Source organism: Vidua macroura, unplaced genomic scaffold (assembly GCF_024509145.1).
Source record: "Vidua macroura isolate BioBank_ID:100142 unplaced genomic scaffold, ASM2450914v1 whyUn_scaffold_135, whole genome shotgun sequence".
Lineage (NCBI taxonomy): Eukaryota > Metazoa > Chordata > Aves > Passeriformes > Viduidae > Vidua > Vidua macroura.
Window position 1 is genome coordinate 281,610 of NW_026530552.1, and position 25,192 is coordinate 306,801.

The window sequence follows — 25,192 nt, forward strand, 5'->3', positions numbered from 1 at the left end:
ATATGGGAATGTGGGATATGGTATACGGGATACGGGATACAGGAATGTGGGATACGGGAGACGGGAATGTGGGACACGGGAATGTGGGATATGGGATACGGGATATAGGAATGTGGGATATAGGATATGGGATATGGGAATGGGGGATACGGGATACGGGATATGGGAATGTGGGATACAGGAATGTGGGATACGCGATACGGGAATGTGGCATATGGGAATGTGGGATATGGGATATGGGATACGGGAATGTGGGATACAGGATACGGGATATGGGATACGAGATATGGGATATGGGGTCTGGGATTTGGGGTAAGGGATATGAGATAGGGGATATGGGATATGGGATATGGGATATGGGATTTGGGATATGGGATATGGGATTTGGGATGTGGGATATGGGATATGGGATATGGGATATGGGATATCGGATTTGGGATACAGAATATAGGATATGTGATATGAGATACAGGATACAGGATATGGGGTACGGGATATGGGAGACAGGATAGGGGATATGGGATATGGGATATGGGATATGGGATATGGGATATGGGATATGGGATATGGGATACGGGATACAGGATACGGGATATGGGATATGGGATATGGGATACGGGATACAGGATACGGGATATGGGATATGGGATATGGGATATGGGATATGGGATATGGGATATGGGATACAGGATATGGGATATGGGATTTGGGATATGGGATATAGGATAGGGGATATGGGATTTGGGCTACGGAATATGGGATATGGGATATGAGATAGGGGATACGGGATACGGGAATGTGGGATACAGGAATGTGGGATACGGGATACGGGATACGGGAATGTGGGATACGGGGTCTGGGATTTGGGATAGGGGATATGGGATATGGGATATGCGATAGGGGATGTGGGATTTGGGATACGGAATATGGGATACAAGATATGAGATTGGGGATATGGGATATGTGATATGGGATATGGGATATGGGATATGGGATATGGGATATGGGATATGAGATAGGGAACATGGAACATAGGATACGGGATATGAGATATGGGATATGGGATACGGAATATGGGATATGCAATATGGAATGCGGGATATGGGATACGGGATATGGGATTTGGGATATAGAATATGGGATACATGATATGAGAGATGGGATATGGGATATGGGATATGGGATATGGGATATGGGATGTGGGATATGGGATATGGGATATGGGATGTGGGATACGGGATGTGGGGTACAGGATATGGGATTTGGGATGTGGGATATAGAATATAGGATACAAGATATGAGAGATGGGATACAGGATATGGGATATGGGATATGGGATGTGGGGTACAGGATATGGGATTTGGGATATGGGATATAGGCTATGGAACATGGGATATGGAATATGGGATGTGGGGTACGGAATATGGGATACAGAATAGGGGATATGGGATGTGGAATATGGGATATGGGATACGGGATATGGGATGAGGTGGGCTGGAGTTAGGTGGGGATGGGATAATGGGATAATGGGATAATGGGATAATGGGATAATGGGATAATGGGATATGGGATGGGATGGGATGGGATGGGATGGGATGGAGATGGGATGGAGATGGGGGGTGGCGACGGGATGGGGTGGAGCGAGGTGGAGCTGGGAGGAGGACGGGCTTGGGATTTTGTGGAGATGGGATTGGGATGGGGCCTGGCCCCGCCTTGGGATGCCCCTCATCCCAAATCCCCTCCCGCTGCTGCTGCCCCCAGCAAGGATGGAACATCACCGTGGATCTGGTCATCGGCCCCAGGGGCATCCGCCAGGTGACCACCAAGGACGCCAAGGTGGGAATTCCGGGGCTGGGAATCGGGAGCTCCCGCCTTGGGCACGGCGGTTAAACTCACCGCCCATCGAATTCCCCACGAATTCCCCCCTTCCCAGCCCACCTGCCTGGCGGAATTCCGGGATGTCAAATCCATCCGGTGCTCCGGAGCGGAGGACGGCCAGGCTCTGCTGCAGCTGGGGCTCAGCGGGACCCCCCAGGTGAGGAGCTGGGAGAGAATTCCTTCGGGAATGCCGAGTGGGATTCCCTGCGGGTCGGGCAGGACTCGCTGGAAGCTCCGTCCCCAAAAAATCGGGAATGTCCCTGTTGCCGCCTCTTCCCGGGAACGCTTTGGTGTTGTCCTGGGTGTCTCGGAATACTGGGAAGGGTGGTTGTGGGAAAACTGGGATTGCTGGCGGAGCGGGGGGAAGGGGGGAAGCCCAATCCCACCCCCCCATCCCGGCATTCCCAAGTCGCTGGCGATCAAGACGTCGTCGCTGGCCGAGGCGGAAAACATGGCCGACCTCATCGATGGCTACTGCCGGCTCCAGGGGGGCTCGGAGACGTCGCTCATCGCGTTCCCGAGGAAAGGTGGGAATCCGGGAGGGATGGGATGGGATGGGATCGGTGGGATGGGATGGGATGGGATGGGATGGGATGGGATGGGATGGGTGGGATCATGGGATGGGATCCATGGGATGGGATCATGGGATGGGATCATGGGATGGGATCTATGGAATGAAATGGGATCTATGGGATGGGATGGGATCCATGGGATGGGACCAGGGGATGGGATGGGATAATGGGATGGGATAACGGGATGGGATGGGATGGGATGGGATGTGATGGGATGGGATGGAATAATGGGATGGGATGGGGAAATGGGATCCATGGGATGGGGTGGAATTTGGATAGGATGGGATCAATAGGATGGGATGGGATCCATGGGATGGGATGGGATCAATGGGAAGGGATCAATGGGATGGGGACATGGGATGGGATGGGATGGGATTGGGATGGGATGGGATGGGATGGGATGGGATGGGATGGGATGGGATGGGATGGGATGAGGTGGGGTGGGGTGGGGTGGGATGGGACAATGGAGTCATGGGATGGGATTGGGATGGGATGGGATGGGATGGGGTACATGGGATGGGGTGGAATTTGGATAGGATGGGATCAATAGGATGGGATGGGATCCATGGGATGGGATGGGATCAATGGGATGGGATCAGTGTGATGGGATTGGGATGGGAAGGGGGGAACGGAATCCATGGGATGGGGTGGAAATTGGATGGGATAGGGTGGGACAGGACGTTACGGGGATTGGGCAGGGCGGAATGGAATGGAATGGAATGGAATGGAATGGAATGGAATGGAATGGAATGGAATGGAATGGGGCTGGGTGGGATAGGGATGGAGATGAGGAAGGAATGGAGTGGGGTGGGGTGGGATGGATGGGATGGGATGGGATGGGATGGGATGGGATGGGATGGGATGGGATGGGATGGATGGGATGGGATGGGATGGATGGGATGGGATGGGATGAGGATAGGATGGGAATGGGAATGGGAATGGGAATGGGAATGGGATGGGATGAGGATAGGATTGGATGGGAATGGGAATGGGAATGGGATTGGGAATGGGAATGGCAATGGGAATGGGAATGGGATGAGGATAGGATGTGGATGGGAATGGGAATGGGATGGGATGGGATGGGATGGGATGGGATGGGATGGGATGGGATAGGGTGGGATTGGGATGGAATGGGATGAGGATAGGATGTGGATGGGAATGGGATTGGGATGGGATAGGGTGGGATGGGATGGGACGGGATAAGGATAGGATGTAGATGGGAATGGGATTGGGATGGGATGAGGATAGGATGAAGATGGGAATGGGATTGGGATTGGGATTGGGATAGGATGGGATGGGATGGGATAAGGATAGGATGTAGATGGGAATGGGATTGGGATGGGATAAGGATAGGATGTGGATGGGAATGGGATTGGGATTGGGATAGGATGGGATTGGGATGGAATGGGATGAGGATAGGATGTGGATGGGAATGGGATTGGGATGGGATGAGGATAGAATGTGGATGGGAATGGGAATGGGATTGGGATTGGGACGGGACCTTACCCCGTCCTCCCTGCAGATCGCGAGAAGAGGATCAGCCTCCCACAGATCCCGGCCCCGTGAGTGATCCCGACCCTTTTCCCGGGATTCCCAGCCCCGGCGCGGGGTTGGGATCCCGCTCCGTACGCCCCATCCCGCTCCCTGACCCTCTTCCCACCCTCAGGAATCTCGGGGAGAGGCAGTCCACGCTTTCCCACAGCGTCAGCGGGGGTGAGTTCGGCCTCTTCCCTCTTCCCACCATCCCGGGGCCGCGGGCAGGGATTTGGGACACATTCCATGCGGGATTTGGGAATGCTGGACACCCCCAGCTCATTTCCAGAGGGTTGGGATGCATCCGAGTGTCCTGGAGGAGCACCAGACCCCCTGGAGGTCCGAGCTTCCCGATCCCATTCCCGCATCCCGTTTTCCCCCCCAGATTCCGAAATTTACGCGGAAATCCTGGACGAGTCCTCAAGGCCGAGATCCGGAAGTAGGTGCTTCCCTTGGGAATTCTCCAGCTGAGGCGTCCCAGTTCCTCCTGCCCATCCCAAATTCCCGTCCCAGCCTCACCAAACCTCCCAGAAGGTCCTGGGGGAGCTGGGATGAGGCATGGGGTGGGATCCATGGATCACCAGGGATTGAGAGGGCAGATCCATGGATCCTCACGGATGGAGAGGGCACATCCATGGATCCTCAGGGATGGAGATGTAGGATCCATGGATCCCTGGAATGATGGAGAGGGCGGGATCCACTGATCTTCATGGATGGAGAGATCAGGATCCATGGATCCTCATGGGTGGAGAGATCAGGATCCATGGATCCTCATGGATGGAGAGATCAGGATCCATGGATCCTCATGGATGGAGATGCGGGATCCATGGATCCTCCTGGATGGAGAGATCAGGATCCATGGATCCTCATGGATGGAGATACAGGATCCATGGATCCTCATGGATGGAGATACAGGATCCATGGATCCTCATGGGTGGAGATGCAGGATCCCTGGATCCTCATGGGTGGAGATGCAGGATCCCTGGATCCATGGATGGAGATGCAGGATCCATGGATCCTCATGGATGGAGAGGACAGGATCCCTGGATCCTCATGGGTGGAGATGCAGGATCCATGGATCCATGGATGGAGACACAGGATCCATGGATCCTCATGGATGGAGATACAGGATCCATGGATCCATGGATGGAGATACAGGATCCATGGATCCATGGATGGAGAGGGCAGATCCATGGATCCTCATGGGTGGATGGAGATGCAGGATCCATGGATCCATGGATGGAGAGATCAGGATCCATGGATCCTCATGGATGGAGATGAAGGATCCATGGATCCATGGATGGAGATACAGGATCCATGGATCCTCATGGATTGAGAGAGCAGATCCATGGATCCTCATGGGTGGAGATGCAGGATCCATGGATCCTCATGGGTGGAGATGCAGGATCCCTGGATCCTCATGGGTGGAGATGCAGGATCCATGGATCCTCATGGATGGAGAGATCAGGATCCATGGATCCTAATGGATGGAGAGATCAGGATCCATGGATCCTCATGGATGGAGATGAAGGATCCATGGATCCATGGATGGAGATACAGGATCCATGGATCCTCATGGATTGAGAGAGCAGATCCATGGATCCATGGATGGAGATGCCGGATCCATGGATCCTCATGGGTGGAGATGCAGGATCCATGGATCCTCATGGATGGAGAGGGCAGATCCATGGATCCATGGATGGAGATGCCGGATCCATGGATCCTCATGGGTGGAGATGCAGGATCCATGGATCCATGGATGGAGATAGAGGATCCATGGATCCTCATGGATGGAGAGGACAGGATCCATGGATCCTCATGGGTGGAGATGCAGGATCCCTGGATCCATGGATGGAGATGGAGGATCCATGGATCCTCATGGATGGAGAGGGCAGATCCCTGGATCCATGGATGGATCCTCACGGATCCCGGTGGACAGCGAGGGTTGGTCGCCACGGGCATCCCCCGGTCACTCCGGGCGGATCTTCCCGTGGGAACCACGCCGGGATCACGGAATCTCCTCCCCGTTCCCACCCCTCCCGTCAAGTCCAGCACTTCGGAATCTCCCGGGACGACGTCGTGCTGGGCCGGATCCTGGGGGAAGGATTCTTCGGAGAGGTCTACGAGGGGATCTACGCCACGCCCGTGAGATCCCTTCTCCACCCCCCTCTCCCTCACCCCAAATCCCGGATCCAACTCCGGGGTGTCCCATTCCCGCTTTCCCTCCTCGGCGCAGAAAGGCGAGCGGATCAACGTGGCCGTGAAGACCTGCAAGAAGGATTGCAGCCCGGAAAACCGGGAGAAGTTCCTGAGCGAAGCTGGTACCCCGGGGCTCCTTTTGGGGTTTTTTTTTGGGGATCCCGAGGGTCCTTCTGGGGTTTTTTTGGGGATCCCGAGGGTCCTTTTGGGTTTTTTTTGGGATCTTGAAGGTCCTGACTGGGTTTTTTTTGGGGATCCTGAGGGTCCTTTTGGGGTTTTTTTGGGATTCTGAGGGTCCTTTTGGGTTTTTTTTGGGATCTTGGAGGTCCTAATGGGGTTTTTTTTGGGGATCCCGAGGGTCCTTCTGGGGTTTTTTGGGGATCCTTAATGTCCTTTTGGGGGTTTTTGGGATCCTTAAGGTCCTTTTGGGGGTTTTTGGGATCCCGAGGGTCCTTCTGGGTTTTTTGGGATCTTGGAGGTCCTGCTGAGGTTTTTTTGGGATCCTGAGGGTCCTTTTGGGGTTTTTTTGGGGATCTTGGAGGTCCTAATGTGGTTTTTTTTGGGGATCCCGAGGGTCCTTCTGGGGTTTTTTGGGATCTTGGAGGTCCTGCTGAGTTTTTTTTTTGGATCCTGAGGGTCCTTTTGGGGTTTTTTTGGGATCTTGAAGGTCCTTTTGGGGTTTTTTTGGGATCTTGGAGGTCCTTCTGGGTTTTTTTTTGGGGATCCTGAGGGTCCTTTTGGGGTTTTTTGGGATCTTGAAGGTCCTTTTGGGGGTTTCTGGGATCCTGAGGGTCCTTTTGGAGTTTTTTTGGGATCTCAAAGGTCCTTCTAGGTTTTTTTTTTTGATTCTGAGGGTCCTTTTGGGTTTTTTTTGGGATCTTGGAGGTCCTTTGGGGGTTTTTTTTGGGGATCCCGAGTGTCCTGCTGGGGTTTTTTTTGGGATCCCGGGGGTCCTTTTAAGGTTTTTTGGGATCCTGAGGGTCCCTTTGGGGTTTTTTTTGGGATCCCGAGGGTCCTTTTAGGGTTTTTTGGGATCTTGAAGGTCCTGACTGGTTTTTTTGGGACCCAAAAGATCCCTCTGGGTTTTTTTGGGATCTCGAGGGTCCTGCTGCAGTTTTTTTTTGGGATCTACGGGGTCCTGCTGGGGTTTTTTGGGGTGCTGAAGGTTTTTTTGGGATCCCAAAAGTCCTGCCGAGGTTTTTTTTGGGATGAGCTCCTGAGGGTGGGGGAATCCTGCCTGAGGAATTTTTGGGAACAAGGAGCCTTTGGAATTCAGGGTGGAGGAAGAGGGAGTTGATCCGTGCCCGGAAAGCTGGGATAGGATCCCAAAAACCCTCGGATCATGGGGAGGGATTCTTGGAACCTGCTGGAATTCCTGCCTGAGGAATTTTTGGGAACCAGGAGCCTTTGGAATTCAGGGTGGAGGAAGAGGGAGTTGATCCATGCCCGGAATCCTGGGATAGGATCCCAAAAACCCTCGGATCACGGGGAGGGATTCTTGGAACCTGCCGGAATCCCTGCCTGAGGATTTTTTGCGAACAAGGAGCCTTTGGAATTCAGGGTGGAGGAAGAGGGAGTTGATCCGTGCCCGGAATCCTGGGATAAAATCCCAAAAACCCTCGGATTATGGGGAGGGATTCTTGGAACCTGCCGGAATCCCTGCCTGAGGATGTCGATCCCTAAAAAAAAAAAAACCAAAAAACCCAGGAGCTCCAATCCCTTTGGGAAATCCCTCCGGCTCCCACCTCCATGCCCCGAGCCAGGGATGGGGATTCCCCGGGATGGGGTGAAGGGTGGGATGGGATCCGCCATCCCAAGGCTGGGAATTCCACTGTTCCCGCAGTGCTGATGAAGAAGCTGGACCACCCCCACATCGTGAAGCTCATCGGCATCGCCGAGGAGGAGCCCACCTGGATCGTCATGGAGCTCTGTCCCTACGGAGAGGTGCGATTATCCCCTTCCCCCAGCCCCGATCCCGTTCCCGGCGTTCCGGCCGCTGATCCCGCCGGGAACGTGCCGTTGCAGCTGGGCCAGTACCTGGAGCAGAAGCGGCCGGGCCTGGCCGTGCCCACGCTGGTGCTCTACGCGCTGCAGGTCAGCAAGGCCCTGGCCTACCTGGAGGCCCTCAGCTGCGTCCACAGGTGAGGGGACGGAGCTCGGGATGGGCTCGGAGCCCGGCGGGATTCCGGGATGGGCGGGAGAAGGCGGGATCGGGGAGGGGTGGGGTGGTGGGAGATGGGAGAGGGTGCAGGGATGGGGGCGGGGGTGGGGTCTTTGGGAAGGTGCGTTGGCCGGGGGAGGGTTCTGCTTCCTCATCCCATCCCATTATCCCATCCCATTATCCCATCCCATCATCCCATCCCATCCCATTATCCCATCCCATCATCCCATTATCCCATCCCATTATCCCATCCCATTATCCCATCCCATCATCCCATCCCATCCCATTATCCCATCCCATTATCCCATCCCATTATCCCATCCCATCCCATTATCCCATTATCCATTATCCCATCCCATCCCATTATCCCATCCCATCCCATCCCATCTCATTATCCCATCATCCCATCCCATTATCCCATCCCATCATCCCATTATCCCATTATCCATTATCCCATCCCATCCCATCCCATCATCCCATCCCATCCCATCCCATTATCCCATCCCATCATCCCATCCCATCATCCCATCCCATTATCCCATTATCCATTATCCCATCCCATCCCATCATCCCATCCCATCCCATCCCATCCCATCATCCCATCCCATCCCATCCCATCCCATTATCCCATTATCCCATTATCCCATCATCTCATTATCCCATCCCATATCCCAAATTCCAAATCCCATATCCCAAATCCTATCCTATCATATCGTCCCATCCCATTATCCCATCCCATTCCAAATCCCATATCCTAAATCCCATCCTATCTCATTGTCTCATCCCATCCCATTATCCCAGCCCATCATCACATCCCATCCCATATCCCAAATCCCATATCCCAAATCCCATATCCCAAATCCCATCCTATTGCCTCATTATCTCATTATCCCATCCCAAATCCGATATCCCAAATCCTATCCCATCCCATTATCCCATTATCCCATTATGCCATTATCCCATTATCCCATTATCTCATTATCCCAAATCCCAAATCTGACATCCCAGATCCCATGCTATCCCATTAACCTAAATCCCAATGCTATCCCATTATCCCGTATCCCAAATCCCAAATCCCATCCTATCCCAGCATCCCATTATCCCATTATCTCAAATCCCATATCCCAAATCCCAAATCCCATATCCCAAATCCTATCCTATCCCATTGTCCCATCATCCCATTATCCCATTATGTCATTATCTCATTATCCCATTATCTCAAATCCCAAATCCCATATCCCAAATCCCATTATCCCAAATCCCAAATACCATCCTATCCCATTATCCCATCATCCCATGATCCCATTATCCCATTGTCCCATCGTCCCATCATCCCATTATCCCATTGTCCCATCCCATCCCAAATCCCATATCCCAAATCCCATATCCCATATCCAAATCCTATCCAATCCCATTGTCCCATCCCATCCCAAATCCCATATCCCAAATCCCGTATCCCATATCTCAAATCCTATCCTATCCCATTGTCCCATCCCATTATCCCATTATCTCATTATCCAATCCCATATCCCAAATCCCAAATCCCATATCCCAAATCCAATCCTATCCCATTGTCCCATCATCCCATTATCTCATTATCTCAAATCCCAAATCCCATATCCCAAATCCCGTATCCCATATCCCAAATCCTATCCTATCCCATTGTCCCATCCCATCCCATATCCCAAATCCCAAATCCCAAATCCCAAATCCCATCCTATCCCATTATCCCATCATCCCATGATCCCATGATCCCATTGTCCCATTGTCCCATCCCATCCCAAATCCCATATCCCAAATCCCATATCCCATATCCAAATCCTATCCAATCCCATTGTCCCATCCCATTACATATCCCAAATCCCATATCCCAAATCCTATCCTATCCCATTGTCCCATCCCATATCCCATTATCCCATTACCTCATTATCCCACCCCATATCCCAAATCCCATATCCCAAATCCCAAATCCCATATCCCAAATCCTATCCTATCTCATTGTCCCATCATCCCATTATCCCATTATCCCATTATCCCATTATCTCAAATCCCAAATCCCATATCCCAAATCCCATTATCCCATATCCCAAATCCCATCCTATCCTATTATCCCATGATCCCATGATCCCATTATCCCATCATCCCATTATCCCATTGTCCCATCCCATCCCAAATCCCATATCCCAAATCCCATATCCCATATCCAAATCCTATCCAATCCCATTGTCCCATCCCATATCCCATTACCTCATTATCCCATCCCATATCCCAAATCCCATATCCCAAATCCTATCCTATCCCATTGTCCCATCCCATATCCCATTATCTCATTATCCCATTATCCCATTATCCCATTATCCCATCCCATATCCCAAATCCCAAATCCCATATCCCAAATCCTATCCTATCCCATTGTCCCATCCCATTATCCCATTATCCCATTATCTCAAATCCCAAATCCCGTATCCCAAATCCCGTATCCCATATCCCAAATCCTATCCTATCCCATTGTCCCATCCCATCCCATATCCCAAATCCCATATTCCAAATCCCAAATCCCATATCCCAAATTCCAAATCCCATATCCCAAATCCTATCCTATCTCATTGTCCCATCCCATTATCCCATTGTCCCATCCCAAATCCCAAATCCCATATCCCAAATCCCGTATCCCATATCCCAAATCCCATCCTATCCCATTGTCCCATCCCATTATCCCATTATCCCATTATCCCATTATCCCATTATCCCATATCTCAAATCCCAAATCCGATATCCCAAATCCCAAATCCCATATCCCAAATCCCATATCCCAAATCCCATATCCCAAATCCTATCCCACTGTCCCATCCCATTATCCCATTATCTCATCATCTCATCATCTCAAATCCCAAATCCCAAATCCGATATCCCAAATTCCAAATCCCATATCCCAAATCCTATCCGATCCCAATGTCCCATTGTCCCATCCCATTATCCCATATCCCAAATCCCAAATCCCCAATCCCAAAATCCCGTCGTGGCCTCCCCTCTCCCGAGCCGCGGCTCTCCGTCCCCGCAGGGACATCGCCGTCCGCAACATCCTGGTGGCCTCTCCGGAATGCGTCAAACTCGGAGACTTCGGCCTCTCCCGCTACATCGAGGACGAGGAATACTACAAAGGTAGGATCCCGCGGGATCGGGGATCCCGTGGATTCCTCCCGGGCGGAGATCGGGGTCGTTCCCGGATCCGGATCGTTCCCGGATCCGGATCGTTCCTGGGTCATCGTTCCAGCTTCCGTCACCCGCCTTCCCATCAAGTGGATGTCGCCGGAATCCATCAACTTCCGGCGCTTCACCACGGCCAGCGACGTCTGGATGTTCGGTGCGTGCCGGGAGCTTCGGGATCGGGATGGGGCGGGATCCTGGGAGCCAGAACGGGATCCTGGAATCCGTCGTCATGGGCTGGGATCCTGGGATTGATCCGCTTCCCGTGGTATGGGGTGGGATCCCAGGATTGATCCGCTTCCCGTGGTGTGGGGTGGGACCCTGGGATTCAGAATGGGATCCTGGAATTTGTTGTCATGGGGTGGGATCCTGGGATTGATCCACTTCCCGTGGTGTGGTGTGGGATCCTGGGATTCAGAATGGGATCCCAGAATTCATCATCATGGGATGGGATCCTGGGATTGATCCACTTCCCGTGGTGTGGGATGAGATCCTGGGATTCAAAATGGGATCCTGGAATTTGTCAGCATGGAGCGGGATCCTGGGATTGATCCACTTCCCGTGGTGTGGGATGGGATCCTGGGATTCAGAATGGGATCCTGGAATCCGTTGTCATGGTGTGAGATCCCAGGATTGATCCGCTTCCCGTGGTGTGGAGTGGGATCCTGGGATTGATCCACTTCCCGTGGTCTGGGGTGGGATCCTGGGATTGATCCGCTTCCCGTGGTGTGGGGTGGGATCCTGGGATTGATCCACTTCCCGTGGTCTGGGGTGGGATCCTGGGATTGATCCGCTTCCCATGGTGTGGGATGAGATCCTGGGATTGATCCACTTCCCATGGTGTGGGATGGGATCCTGGGATTCAGCATGGGATCACGGAATTCGTCATCATGGGGTGGGATCCCGGGATTGGTCCACTTCCTGTGGTGTGGGATGAGATCCTGGGATTGATCCACTTCCTGTTGTGTGGGGTGGGATCCTGGGATTGATCCACTTCCAATGGTGTGGGATGGGATCCTGGGATTGATCCGCTTCCCGTGGTGTGGGATGGGATCCTGGGATTGATCCGCTTCCCATGGTGTGGGATGAGATCCTGGGATTGATCCACTTCCAATGGTGTGGGATGGGATCCTGGGATTGATCCGCTTCCTGTGGTGTGAGATGGGATCCTGGGATTCAGAATGGGATCCCAGAATTCATCATCATGGAGTGGGATCCTGGGATTGATCCACTTCCAATGGCATGGAGCAGGATCCTGGGATTCAGAATGGGATCCTGGGATTCATCATCATGGGGTGGGATCCTGGGATTGATCCGCTTCCCGTGGTGTGGAGTGGGATCCTGGGATTGATCCGCTTCCCAGGGTGTGGGATGGGATCCTGGGATTGATCTGCTTCCTGTGGTGTGGGATCGGGGATCCCAGGATTGATCCACTTCCCATGGTGTGGAGTGGGATCCTGGGATTGATCCGCTTCCCGTGGTGTGGGGTGGGATCCTGGGATTGATCCACTTCCCATGGTGTGGAGTGGGATCCTGGGATTGATCCACTTCCCGTGGTGTCGGGTGGGATCCTGGGATTGATCCGCTTCCCATGGTGTGGGATGGGATCCTGGGATTCAGAATGGGATCACGGAATCCGTCATCATGGGCTGGGATCCTGGGATTGATCCGCTTCCTGTGGTGTGGGATGGGATCCTGGGATTCAGAATAGGATCCAGGAATTCATCATCATGGAGTGGGATCCTGGGAATGATCTGCTTCCCGTGGTGTGGGGTGGGATCCTGGGATTGATCCGCTTCCCATGGTGTGGGATGGGATCCTGGGATTGATCCGCTTCCCATGGTGTGGGATGGGATCCTGGGATTCAGAATGTGATCCCAGAATTCATCATCATGGGATGGGATCCTGGGATTGATCCACTTCCCGTGGTGTGGGATGAGATCCTGGGATTCAGAATGGGATCCTGGAATTTGTTGTCATGGGGTGGGATCCTGGGATTGATCCGCTTCCCGTGGCGTGGGATGGGATCCTGGGATTCAGAATGGGATCACAGAATTTATCCACTTCCCGTGGCATGGAGCAGGATCCTGGGATCGATCTGCTTCCCATGGTGTGGGATGGGATCCTGGGATTGATCCACTTCCCGTGGTGTGGGATGGGATCCTGGGATTGATCCGCTTCCCGTGGTGTGGGATGGGATCCTAGGATTCAGAATGGGATCCTGGAATTTGTTGTCATGGGGTGGGATCCTGGGATTGATCCACTTCCCGTGGTGTGGGATGGGATCCTGGGATTGATCCGCTTCCCATGGTGTGGGATGGGATCCTGGGATTGATCCGCTTCCCGTGGCATGGGGTGGGATCCTGGGATTGATCCACTTCCCGTGGTGTGGGATGGGATCCTGGGATTGATCCGCTTCCCGTGGTGTGGGGTGGGATTCTGGGATTGATCCGCTTCCCGTGGTGTGGGGTGGGATCCTGGGATTGATCCGCTTCCTGTGGTGTGGGGAGGGATCCTGGGATTCAGAATGGGATCACGGAATTCATCATCATGGAGTGGGATCCTGGGATTGATCCACTTCCCATGGCATGGAGCAGGATCCTGGGATTCAGAATGGGATCCTGGGATTCATTGTCATGGGATGGGATCCTGGGATTGATCCGCTTCCCGTGGTGTGGGGAGGGATCCTGGGATTCAGAATGGGATCCTGGAAACCATAGTCAATGGGGTGGGATGCTGGGATTGATCCGCTTCCCGTGGTGTGGAGTGGGATCCTGGGATTGATCCACTTCCAATGGTGTGGGATGGGATCCTGGGAATGATCCGCTTCCTGTGGTGTGGGGTGGGATCCTGGGATTGATCCGCTTCCCATGGTGTGGGATGGGATCCTGGGATTGGTCTGCTTCCCGTGGTGTGGTATGGGATCCCGGGACTGATCCACTTCCCATGGTGTGGGATGGGATCCTGGGAGCCAGAATGGGATCATGGAATCCATCATCATGGGCTGGGATCCTGGGATTGATCCACTTCCCATGGCATGGAGCAGGATCCTGGGATTCAGAATGGGATCCCATAATTCATCATCATGGAGTGGGATCCTGGGAATGATCTGCTTTGCATGGGGTCGGGTGGGATCCTGGGATTGATCCACTTCCCATGTGTGGGGTGGGATCCTGGGAGTCAGAATGGGATCCTGGAATCCATCGTCATGGGGTGGGATCCTGGGATTGATCCGCTTCCTGTATTGTGGGATGGGATCCTGGGATTGATCCGCTTCCCATGGCATGGAGCAGGATCCTGGGATTGATCTGCTTCCTGTGGGACGGGATCCTGGGATTGATCCACTTCCTGTGGTGTGGGGAGGGATCCTGGGATTCAGAATGGGATCCCAGAATTCATCATCATGGGGTGGGATCCTGGGATTGATCCACTTCCCGTGGTGTGGGATGAGATCCTGGGATTCAAAATGGGATCCTGGAATTTGTCAGCATGGAGCAGGATCCTGGGATTGATCCGCTTCCCGTGGTGTGGGATGGGATCCTGGGATTGATCCGCTTCCAATGGTGTGGGATGGAATCCTGGGATTGATCCGCTTCCAATGGTGTGGGATGGGATCCTGGGATTGATCCGCTTCCTGTGGTGTGGGGTGGGATCCTGGGATTCAAAATGGGATCCTGGAATTTGTTGTCATGGGGTGGGATCCTGGGATTGATCCGCTTCCCGTGGTGTGGGATGGAATCCTGGGATTGATCCGCTTCCTGTGGTGTGGGATGGGATCCCAGGATTGATCCGCTTCCTGTGGTGTGGGATGAGATCCTGGGATTGATCCGCTTCCCATGGCATGGAGCAGGATCCTGGGATTTATCCACTTCCCGTGGTGTGGGATGGGATCCTGGGATTGATCCGCTTCCTGTGGTGTGGGGTGGGATCCTGGGATTGATCCACTTCCCGTGGTGTGGGATGGGATCCTGGGATTGATCCACTTCCTGTGGTGTGGGACGGGATCCTGGGATTGATCCGCTTCCCGTGGTGTGGGGTGGGATCCTGGGATTGATCCACTTCCCGTGGTGTGGGATGGGATCCTGGGATTGATCCACTTCCCGTGGTGTGGGATGGGATCCTGGGATTCAGAATGGGATCACGGAATTCATCATCATGGGCTAGGATCCTGGGATTGATCCGCTTCCCGTGGCATGGAGCAGGATCCTTGGATTGATCCGCTTTCCGTGGTGTGGTGTGGGATCCTGGGATGGATCCGCTTCCCGTGGCATGGAATGGGATCCCAGGGTTGATCCGCTTCCCGTGGCATGGAGCAGGATCCTGGGATTGATCCGCTTCCCGTGGTGTGGTGTGGGATCCTGGGATTGATCCACTTCCCGTGGTGTGGTGTGGGATCCTGGGATGGATCCGCTTCCCGTGGTGTGGGATGGGATCCCGGGATTGATCCACTTACCATGGCATGGGGCAGGATCCTGGGATTTTTCCACTTCCCTTGGGACGGAGCAGAATGCCAGGATTGATCAATTTCCCGTGGCACTCACAAGGACAAATCCCGCTCTGGAATTTCCCAACTCCAGATTATCCCATTTTTTTCCCCGGGAGAAGCCCTCCCAGGGAAGGGCTTCCATTCACCCACCCTTCGGTGCTTCCTCCTCCTCCTCCTCCTCCTCCTCATCCAGGGATTTTAGGGAAGTTTTGGGATGAGCTAAACTCTCCCCGCTCCAAAAAAAAAAAAAAAAATCCCCATCTCCAGCCCCTCTGGAATCAGGAATCCCACCACAAAGCCCCACCCAAAAAAAAAAAAAAAAAACCAAAAAAAAAGGGAATCGGCAGATTCCCGGGAATTCCGGTGGCTTGAGGTTGTGGCGGTTGCTCCCGCAGCCGTGTGCATGTGGGAGATCCTGAGCTACGGGAAGCAGCCGTTCTTCTGGCTGGAAAACAAGGATGTGATCGGAGTCCTGGAAAAGGGGGATCGGCTCCCCAAACCCGACCTGTGCCCGCCCGTCCTCTACACCCTCATGACGCGCTGCTGGGACTACGATCCCGGCGAGAGGCCCAAATTCCAGGAGCTGGTCTGCAGCCTCAGGTGAGCCCAGAACGCCGGAGGATCCGTGGATGGGGTGGGAATGTTGGGGGGGAAAAGGTGGGGAAAGGTTGGGATCGGGAGTTTTTATGGAAAAGTTTGGGTTTCGAGCCTTTCCCGGGAAGCGAAATTCTCCAAAGGGTCTCCAAGTCTGGGAATTCTGGAGTGGGATGGAGGGTTGGGAATGTGGAGGAAAAATCTGGGAAAAGTGAGGGATCGGGAGTTTTTATGGAAAAGTTTGGGTTTAGAGACTTTCCCGGGAAGCAAAATTCTCCAAAGGGTCTCCAAGGCTGGGAATTCTGGAGTGGGATGGAGAGGTGGGAATGTGGTGGAGAAAATCTGGGAAAAGCTTGGGATCAGGAGTTTTTATGGAAAAGTTTGGGTTCAGAGCCTTTCCCAGGAAGCGAAACGCTCCAATTCCAAAGATTCTCCAAGGCTGGGAATTCTGGAGGATCCATGGAATGGGATGGAGGGTTGGGAATGTGATGGAAAAATCTGGGAAAAGGTTGGGATCAGGTGTTTTTATGGAAAGGTTTGGGATCAGCGACTTTCCCGGGAAGCAAAATTCTCCAAAGGGTCTCCAAGGCTGGGAATTCTGGAGTGGGATGGAGAGGTGGGAATGTGGTGGAAAAAATCTGGGAAAAGCTTGGAATCAGGAGTTTTTTATGGAAAAGTTTGGGCTCAGAGCCTTTCCTGGGAAGTGAAATGCTCCGAAGGGTCTCCAAGTCTGGGAATTCTGGAGGATCCATGCAGAGATGGATTGGTGGAAATGTGGGGGAAAAATCTGGGATCAGGAGTTTTTTATGGAAAAGTTTGGGTTTCGAGCCTTTCCCGGGAAGCGAAACGCTCCAAAGGATCTCCAAGCCTGGGAATTCTGGAGTGGGATGGAGAGGTGGGAACGTGGTGGAAAAAATCTGGGAAAAGCTTGGGATCAAGAGGTTTTATGGAAAAGTTTGGGTTTAAACCCTTTCCCAGGAAATGAAACTCTCCAATTCCAAAGATTCTCCAAGGCTGGGAATTTGGAGGATCCTTGGAGGGATGGAGGGTTGGGAATATGAAGAAAAAAGCTGGGAAAAGGTTGGGATCAGGAGTTTTTTATGGAAAAGTTTGGGTTTCGAGCCTTTCCCAGGAAGCAAAATTCTCCAAAGATTCTCCAAGGCTGGGAATTCTGGAGTGGGATGGAGGGTTGGGAACATGATAGAAAAAATCTGGGAAAAGGTTGGGATCAGGAGTTTTTATGGAGAAGTTTGGGTTCAGAGCCTTTCCCAGGAAGCGAAACTCTCCAATTCCAAAGATTCTCTAAGCTGGGAATTTGGAGGATCCTTGGAGGGATGGAGGGTTGGGAATGTGGAGGAAAAATCTGGGAAAAGTGAGGGATCAGGAGTTTTTATGGAAAAGTTTGGGTTTCGAGCCTTTCCCGGGAAGCGAAACGCTCCAAAGGGTCTCCAAGTCTGGGGATTCTGGAGTGGGATGGAGGGTTGGGAACGTGGTGGAAAAAACTGGGGAAAGTGTGGGATCAGGAGTTTTTATGGAAAGGTTTGGGATCAGCGACTTTCCCCGGAAGCAAAATTCTCCAAAGGGTCTCCAAGGCTGGGAATTCTGGAGTGGGATGGAGAGGTGGGAACGTGGTGGAAAAAATCTGGGAAAACCTTCGGATCAAGAGGTTTTATGGAAAAGTTTGGGCTTGGAAGAGCCTTGGAGACCTTTTGGAAGGGGATGGGATGGACGGGCTTTGCTTCCCGGGAAAGGGAATTTTCCGGGAATTCTGCTCCCGCATCTCAGCGGGATCAGCCGTGGGAATTCCGCTCTCCTCCCGCTCCCACCCCTCCCATCCTCCCTGGCGTTTTCCCATCCCGGCTCTCCCGGCTGTGGGAAATCCCTGGGAATTCCCGGGATCGTGTCCCCTCCCCTGCAGTGACATTTACCTGATGGAGAAGGAGCTGGCCAAGGAGCAGGAGAGGAACAACCGGCACCGCCCTCCCCAAAATCCTGGAGCCGCCGGCGTTCCAGGAGCCGCCTCCCAAGGTTGGGATGGGACGGGGACGGGACGGGTGGGGCGCAAATTTGGGATTTCCCGGATGGGATCCGGGGGAATTCCCGCCTTCCTCCCGTTCCCGCAGCCCAGCAGGCCCATGCACAAGCCGCCATCCCAGAATAACCTCCTGGCTCCCAAGCTGCAACTCCAGGTGAGGCTGCGAGGCCGGAGAATCCCACGGGGATTGGGGACAGGGCGGCGAGGATGGGAGATCCCGGGAATCTCGTGGGTTTTGGGATCGGCGGCGCTCCACGCCGCCATTCCAAGCGGGACGCGGCTTCCGGGCTCCGAGTTTTGTCCGTCAGGGAATCCCGGAGTCGTCGAGGTTGGAAAAGCTCTTGGAGACCTTGGAGTCCACCCCGGATCCGCGTCGCCCGCAAATCCACGTGGATCTGAATCCATCCAGGAATTCCGGGGGATTCCTCGGGGGGCTGGATGGGTTTTCCATGCGGGAATTATTCCCGATATCCCATAAACCTCGCCCGGCGCAGTTCCCTCATCCCATCCCTCGTTCCCTGGGAGCAGATCCCGGTCCCGCCCGGCAGGGAATTCCGGAGGGAATTTCCCTCCTTTTTTTCCAGGCTGAGCCCTCCCATCTCCCTCAGCCATTCCCGATTTATCGGGAGGAGCCACCGGAGCTCTTGGGAGGCCAGAATATCCCAAAATGTTCCAAAATATCCCCAATTAGCCTAAATATCCCCAGATATTACAAAATATTCCAAATATCCCAAAATATCCCAAAATATCCCAAGCCCACTTTTAGGACGAGGCCGATCCTGATCCAGGTCAGCTCCCGGCGCAATTCCCGCTCTTCAGAGACCAGAATATCCTAAAATATCCCCAAATATCCCCAAATATCCCAAAATACCCCAAAATATTCCAAAATATCCCAAAATATCCCAAGCCCACTTTTAGGACGAGGCCGATCCTGATCCAGGTCAGCTCCCAGCGCAATTCCCCGCTCTTAGGAGGCCAGAATATGTTAAAATATTCCAGAATATCCTAAAATATCCCAAAATATTTCAAAATTGCCCCAAATATCCCAAAATATCCTAAAATATCCCAAAATATCCCAAAATATCCCAAAATACCCCAAAATATTCCAAAATATTCCAAGCCCACTTTTAGGATGACGCCAATCCCGATGCAGGCCGGCTCCTGGCGCAATTCCCACTCTTCGGAGACAGAATATCCCAAAATATCCCAAAATATTCAAAAATATCCCAAAATATTCCAAGCCCACTTTTAGGACGAGGCCGATCCTGATCCAGGTCAGCTCCCGGCGCAATTCCCGCTCTTCAGAGACCAGAATATCCCAAAATATCCAAAAATATCCCAAAATATCCCCAAATATCCCAAAATATCCCAAAATATCCCAAGGGCACTTTTAGGACGAGGCCGATCCCGATCCGGGCCGGCTCCCGGCGCAATTCCCCGCTCTTCAGAGGCCAAAATATCCCAAAATATCCCCAAATATCCCAAAATATCCCAAAATATCCCAAAATATCCCAAGGGCACTTTTAGGGACGAGGCCGATCCCGATCTGGGATGGCTCCCGGCGCAATTCCCACTCTTCAGAGACAAAATATCCCAAAATATCACAAAATATCCCAAAATATCCCAAGCCCACTTTTAGGACGAGGCCGATCCTGATCCAGGTCAGCTCCGGGCGCAATTCCCCGCTCTTCAGAGACCAGAATATCCCCAAATATCCCAAAATATCCCAAAATATCCCAAAATATCCCAAGGGCACTTTTAGGACGAGGCCGATCCCGATCCGGGCCGGCTCCCGGCGCAATTCCCGCTCTTCAGAGACCAAAATATCCCAAAATATCCCAAGGGCACTTTTATGATGAGGCCGATCCCGATCCAGGCCGGCTCCCGGCGCAATTCCCGCTCTTCAGAGACCAGAATATCCCAAAATATCCCAAAATATCCCAAAATATCCCAAAATATCCCAAAATATCCCAAAATATCCCAAAATATTCCAAGCCCACTTTTAGGTCGAGGCGGATCCCAATCCGGGATGGCTCCCGGTGCAATTCCTGCTCTTCAGAGACCAGAATATCCCAAAATATCCCAAAATACCTGCAAATATCCAAAATATTTCAAAATTTCAAAAATATCCCAAAATATTCAAAAAATATCCCAAAATATCCCAAGGGCACTTTTAGGTCGAGGCCGATCCCAATCCGGGCCGGCTCCCGGCGCAATTCCCGCTCTTCAGAGGCCAGAATATCCCAAAATATCCCAAAATATCCCAAAATATCCCAGAATATCCCAAGGGCACTTTTAGGACGAGGCCGATCCCGATCCGGGATGGCTCCCGGCGCAATTCCCACTCTTCAGAGACAAAATATCCCAAAATATCCCAAAATATTCCAAAATATCCCAAAATATCCCAGAATATCCCAAAATATCCCAAGCCCACTTTTAGGATGAGGCCAATCCTGATCCGGGACGGCTCCCGGTGCAATTCCCGCTCTTCAGAGACCAGAATATCCCAACATATCCCAAAATATCCCAAAATATTACACAATATTCAAAATATTCAAAAATATCCCAAAATATCCCAAAATATCCCAAAATATCCCAAAATACCCCAAAATATTCAAAAATATCCCAAAATATCCCAAGGGCACTTTTAGGACGAGGCTGATCCCAATCCGGGCCCGGCTCCCGGCGCAATTCCCGCTCTTCAGAGACCAAAATATCCCAAAATATCCCAGAGTATCCCAAAATATCCCAAGGGCACTTTTAGGTCGAGGCCGATCCCGATCCGGGCCGGCTCCCGGCGCAATTCCCACTCTTCAGAGACCAGAATATCCCCAAATATCCCAAAATATCCCAAAATATCCCAAAATATTCAAAAATATCCCAAAATACCCCAAAATATTCAAAAATATCCCAAAATATTCCAAGCCCACTTTTAGGACGAGGCCGATCCCGATCCGGGCCGGCTCCCGGCGCAATTCCCACTCTTCAGAGACCAGAATATCCCAAAATATCCCAAAATATCCCATAATATCCCCAAATATCCAAAATATCCCAAAATATCCCAAGGGCACTTTTAGGATGAGGCCGATCCCGATCCGGGCCGGCTCCCGGCGCAATTCCCACTCTTCAGAGACCAGAATATCCCAAAATATCCCAAAATATCCCAAAATATCCCAAAATATCCCAGAATATCCCAAAATATCCCAAGGGCACTTTTAGGACGAGGTCGATCCCGATCCGGGCCGGCTCCTGGCGCAATTCCCGCTCTTCAGAGACCAGAATATCCCAAAATATCCCAAAATATTTGCAAGTACCCCCAAAATATTTCAGAATATTCAAAAATATCCCAAAATATCCCAAAATATCCCAAAATATCCCAAGCCCACTTTTAGGACGAGGCCGATCCTGATCTGGGACAGCTCCCGGTACAATTCCCGCTCTTTGGAGGCCAGAATATCCCAAAATATCCCAAAATATTACACAGTATTCAAAATATCCCCAAATACTCCAAAATATCCCAGAATATCCCAAAATATCCCAAAATATCCCAGAATATCCCAGAATATTCCAAGGGCACTTTTAGGACGAGGCCGATCCCTTATCCGGGCCGGCTCCCGGCGCAATTCCCACTCTTCAGAGACAAAATATCCCCAAAATATCCCAAAATATCCCAAAATACCCCAAAATATCCCAAAATATCCCAGAATATCCCAAAATATCCCAAGGGCACTTTTTAGGATGAGGGCCGATCCCGATCCGGGCCGGCTCCCGGCGCAATTCCCCGCTCTTCAGAGACAAAATATCCCAAAATATCCCAAAATACCCCAAAATATCCCAAAATATTCCAAGGGCACTTTTAGGACGAGGCCGATCCCGATCTGGGCGGCTCCCGGCGCAATTCCCACTCTCCGGAGACAGAATATCCCAAAATATCCCAAAATATCCAAAAATATCCCAAAATATCCCAAAATACCCCAAAATATCCCAAGGGCACTTTTAGGACCAGGCCGATCCCGATCCGGGGCCGGCTCCCGCGCAATTCCCACTCTTCAGAGACCAGAATATCCAAAATATCCCAAAATATCCCAGAATATCCCAAGGGCCACTTTTAGGACGAGGGCCGATCCCGATCCGGGGACAGCTCCCAGCGCAATTCCCGCTCTTCAGAGACCAAAATATCCCAAAATATCCCAAAATACCCCCAAAATATTCAAAAATATCCCAAAATATTCCAAGCCCACTTTTAGGACGAGGCCGATCCCGATCCGGGCCGGCTCCCGGCGCAATTCCCCACTCTTCAGAGACAAAATATCCCAAAATATTCAAAAATATCCCAAAATATCCCAAGGGCACTTTTAGGACGAGGCCGATCCCGATCCGGGCCGGCTCCCGGCGCAATTCCCCGCTCTTCAGATGCCAGAATATCCCAAAATACCCCAAAATATCCCAGAATATCCCAAAATATCCCAAGGGCACTTTTAGGTCGAGGCGGGATCCCGATCCGGGATGGCTCCCGGCGGAATTCCCACTCTTCAGAGACAAAATATCCCAAAATATCCCAAAATATCCCAAAATATTACACAATATTCAAAATATTCAAAAATATCCCAAAATATCCCAAAATATCCCAAAATATCCCAGAATATCCCAAAAATATCCCAAGCCCACTTTTAGGACGAGGCCGATCCCGATCCGGGCCGGCTCCCGGCGCAATTCCCCGCTCTTCAGAGGCCAAAATATCCCAAAATATCCCCAAATATCCCAAAAACATCCCAAAATATCCCAAGCCCACTTTTAGGACGAGGCCGATCCGATCCGGGACAGCTCCCGGCGCAATTCCCACTCTTCAGAGGCCAAAATATCCCAAAATATCCCAAAATATTCAAAAATATCCCAAAATATCCCAAAATATCCCAGAATATCCCAAAATATCCCAAGGGCACTTTTAGGACGAGGCGGATCCCGATCCGGGCCGGCTCCCGGCGCAATTCCCGCTCTTCAGAGACCAGAATATCCCCAAATATCCCAAAATATCCCAAAATATCCCAGAATATCCCAAAATATCCCAAGGGCACTTTTAGGTCGAGGCGGATCCCGATCTGGGATGGCTCCCCGGCGGAATTCCCGCTCTTCAGAGACCAGAATATCCCAAAATATCCCAAAATATCCCAAGGGCACTTTTAGGTCGAGGCGGATCCCGATCCGGGATGGCTCCCGGCGGAATTCCCACTCTTCAGAGACAAAATATCCCAAAATATCCCAGAATATCCCCAAATATCCCAAAATATCCCAAGGGCACTTTTAGGACGAGGCCGATCCCGATCCGGGCCGGCTCCCGGCGCAATTCCCGCTCTTCCCGCGCTCCCGCTCCGTCCGTGGTGTCCGCGCTCACCCCTTCCCCGTGGGCTTCCCCCGCGCCTGCGCCGCTGCCGCCGCCGCCGCTCCCCGCGCAATTCCCGAATTCCCAGGTTCCGGAGGGGCTCTGCGCCAGCTCTCCCACCCTCGCCAGTCCCGCCGAGTACCAGAGCCCGGCAAATTCCCGGGCGCACTCCGCCTCCCAGCCGGCACAACGTCTTCAAGCGCCACAGCATGAGGGTAAGCCCGGAATTCCCGCTGGGATTCGGCGCCCGGAGGAATTCCCAATCCTCAAAAATCCTCCCGTTTTTGGGATCCGCTTCCCATTGGGATCCGGTGTCCGGAGGAATTCCCAATCCTCAAAAATCCTCCTGTTTTTGGGATCCATTCCCATTGGGATTTGGCGTCCGGAGGAATTCCCAATCCTCAAAAATCCTCCCAGTTTTGGGATCCGCTTCCCATTGGGATTCAGCGTCCAGAGGAATTCCCAATTCCTCAAAAATCCTCCTGTTTTTGGGATCCATTCCCATTGGGATTTGGCGTCCGGAGGAATTCCCAATCCTCAAAAATCCTCCCAGTTTTGGGATTCGCTTCCCATTGGGATTTGGCGTCCGGAGGCATTCCCAATCCGCAAAAATCCTCCCAGTTTTGGGATCCACTTCCCATTGGGATTGGCCATCTGGAAGTATTCCAATTCCTCAAAAATCCTCCTGTTTTTTGGGATCCACTTCCCATTGGCATCCGGTATCTGGAGGAATTCCCAATCCTCAAAAATCCTCCCGGTTTTGGGATCCATTCCCAGTGGGATTCGGCATCCGGAGGAATTTCCAATTCTCAAAATTCCTCCCGTTTTTGGGATCCGCTTCCCATTGGGATTCGGCATCCGGAGGAATTCCCAATCCTCAAAAACCATCCCGTTGTTGGGATCCACTTCCTGCTGGGATTCGGCGTCCAGAGGAATTCCCAATCCTCAAAAATCCTCCCAGTTTTGGGATCCGCTTCCCATTGGGATTCGGCATCCGGAGGAATTCCCAATCCTCAAAAACCATCCTGTGGTTGGGATCCACTTCCCGCTGGGGATTCAGCATCCGGAGGAATTCCCAATCTTCAAAAATCCTCCCGGTTTTGGGATTCACTTCCCAGTGGGAATCGGCATCCGGAGGAATTCCCAA

At 52.2% G+C, this 25,192-nt stretch overlaps 1 protein-coding gene across 1 annotated transcript in view; it reads left to right on the top strand.

The window, feature by feature from the left end:
* PTK2B (protein tyrosine kinase 2 beta) overlaps positions 1-24,260 on the top strand; it is a gene marked incomplete at its 3' end in the record, with an annotated part of 72,142 nt that extends 47,882 nt beyond the window's left edge. The window contains 18 exon segments of the mRNA XM_053969208.1: positions 1,762-1,836; positions 1,934-2,035; positions 2,288-2,405; positions 3,973-4,012; positions 4,117-4,163; positions 4,369-4,422; positions 6,031-6,128; positions 6,220-6,304; positions 8,026-8,126; positions 8,208-8,323; positions 11,405-11,505; positions 11,618-11,707; positions 16,432-16,636; positions 18,549-18,612; positions 18,614-18,658; positions 18,754-18,819; positions 23,971-24,133; positions 24,175-24,260. Coding sequence (XP_053825183.1) covers positions 1,762-1,836; positions 1,934-2,035; positions 2,288-2,405; positions 3,973-4,012; positions 4,117-4,163; positions 4,369-4,422; positions 6,031-6,128; positions 6,220-6,304; positions 8,026-8,126; positions 8,208-8,323; positions 11,405-11,505; positions 11,618-11,707; positions 16,432-16,636; positions 18,549-18,612; positions 18,614-18,658; positions 18,754-18,819; positions 23,971-24,133; positions 24,175-24,260 — 1,656 coding nt within the window.
* Between the last annotated feature and the right edge of the window lie 932 nt (positions 24,261-25,192).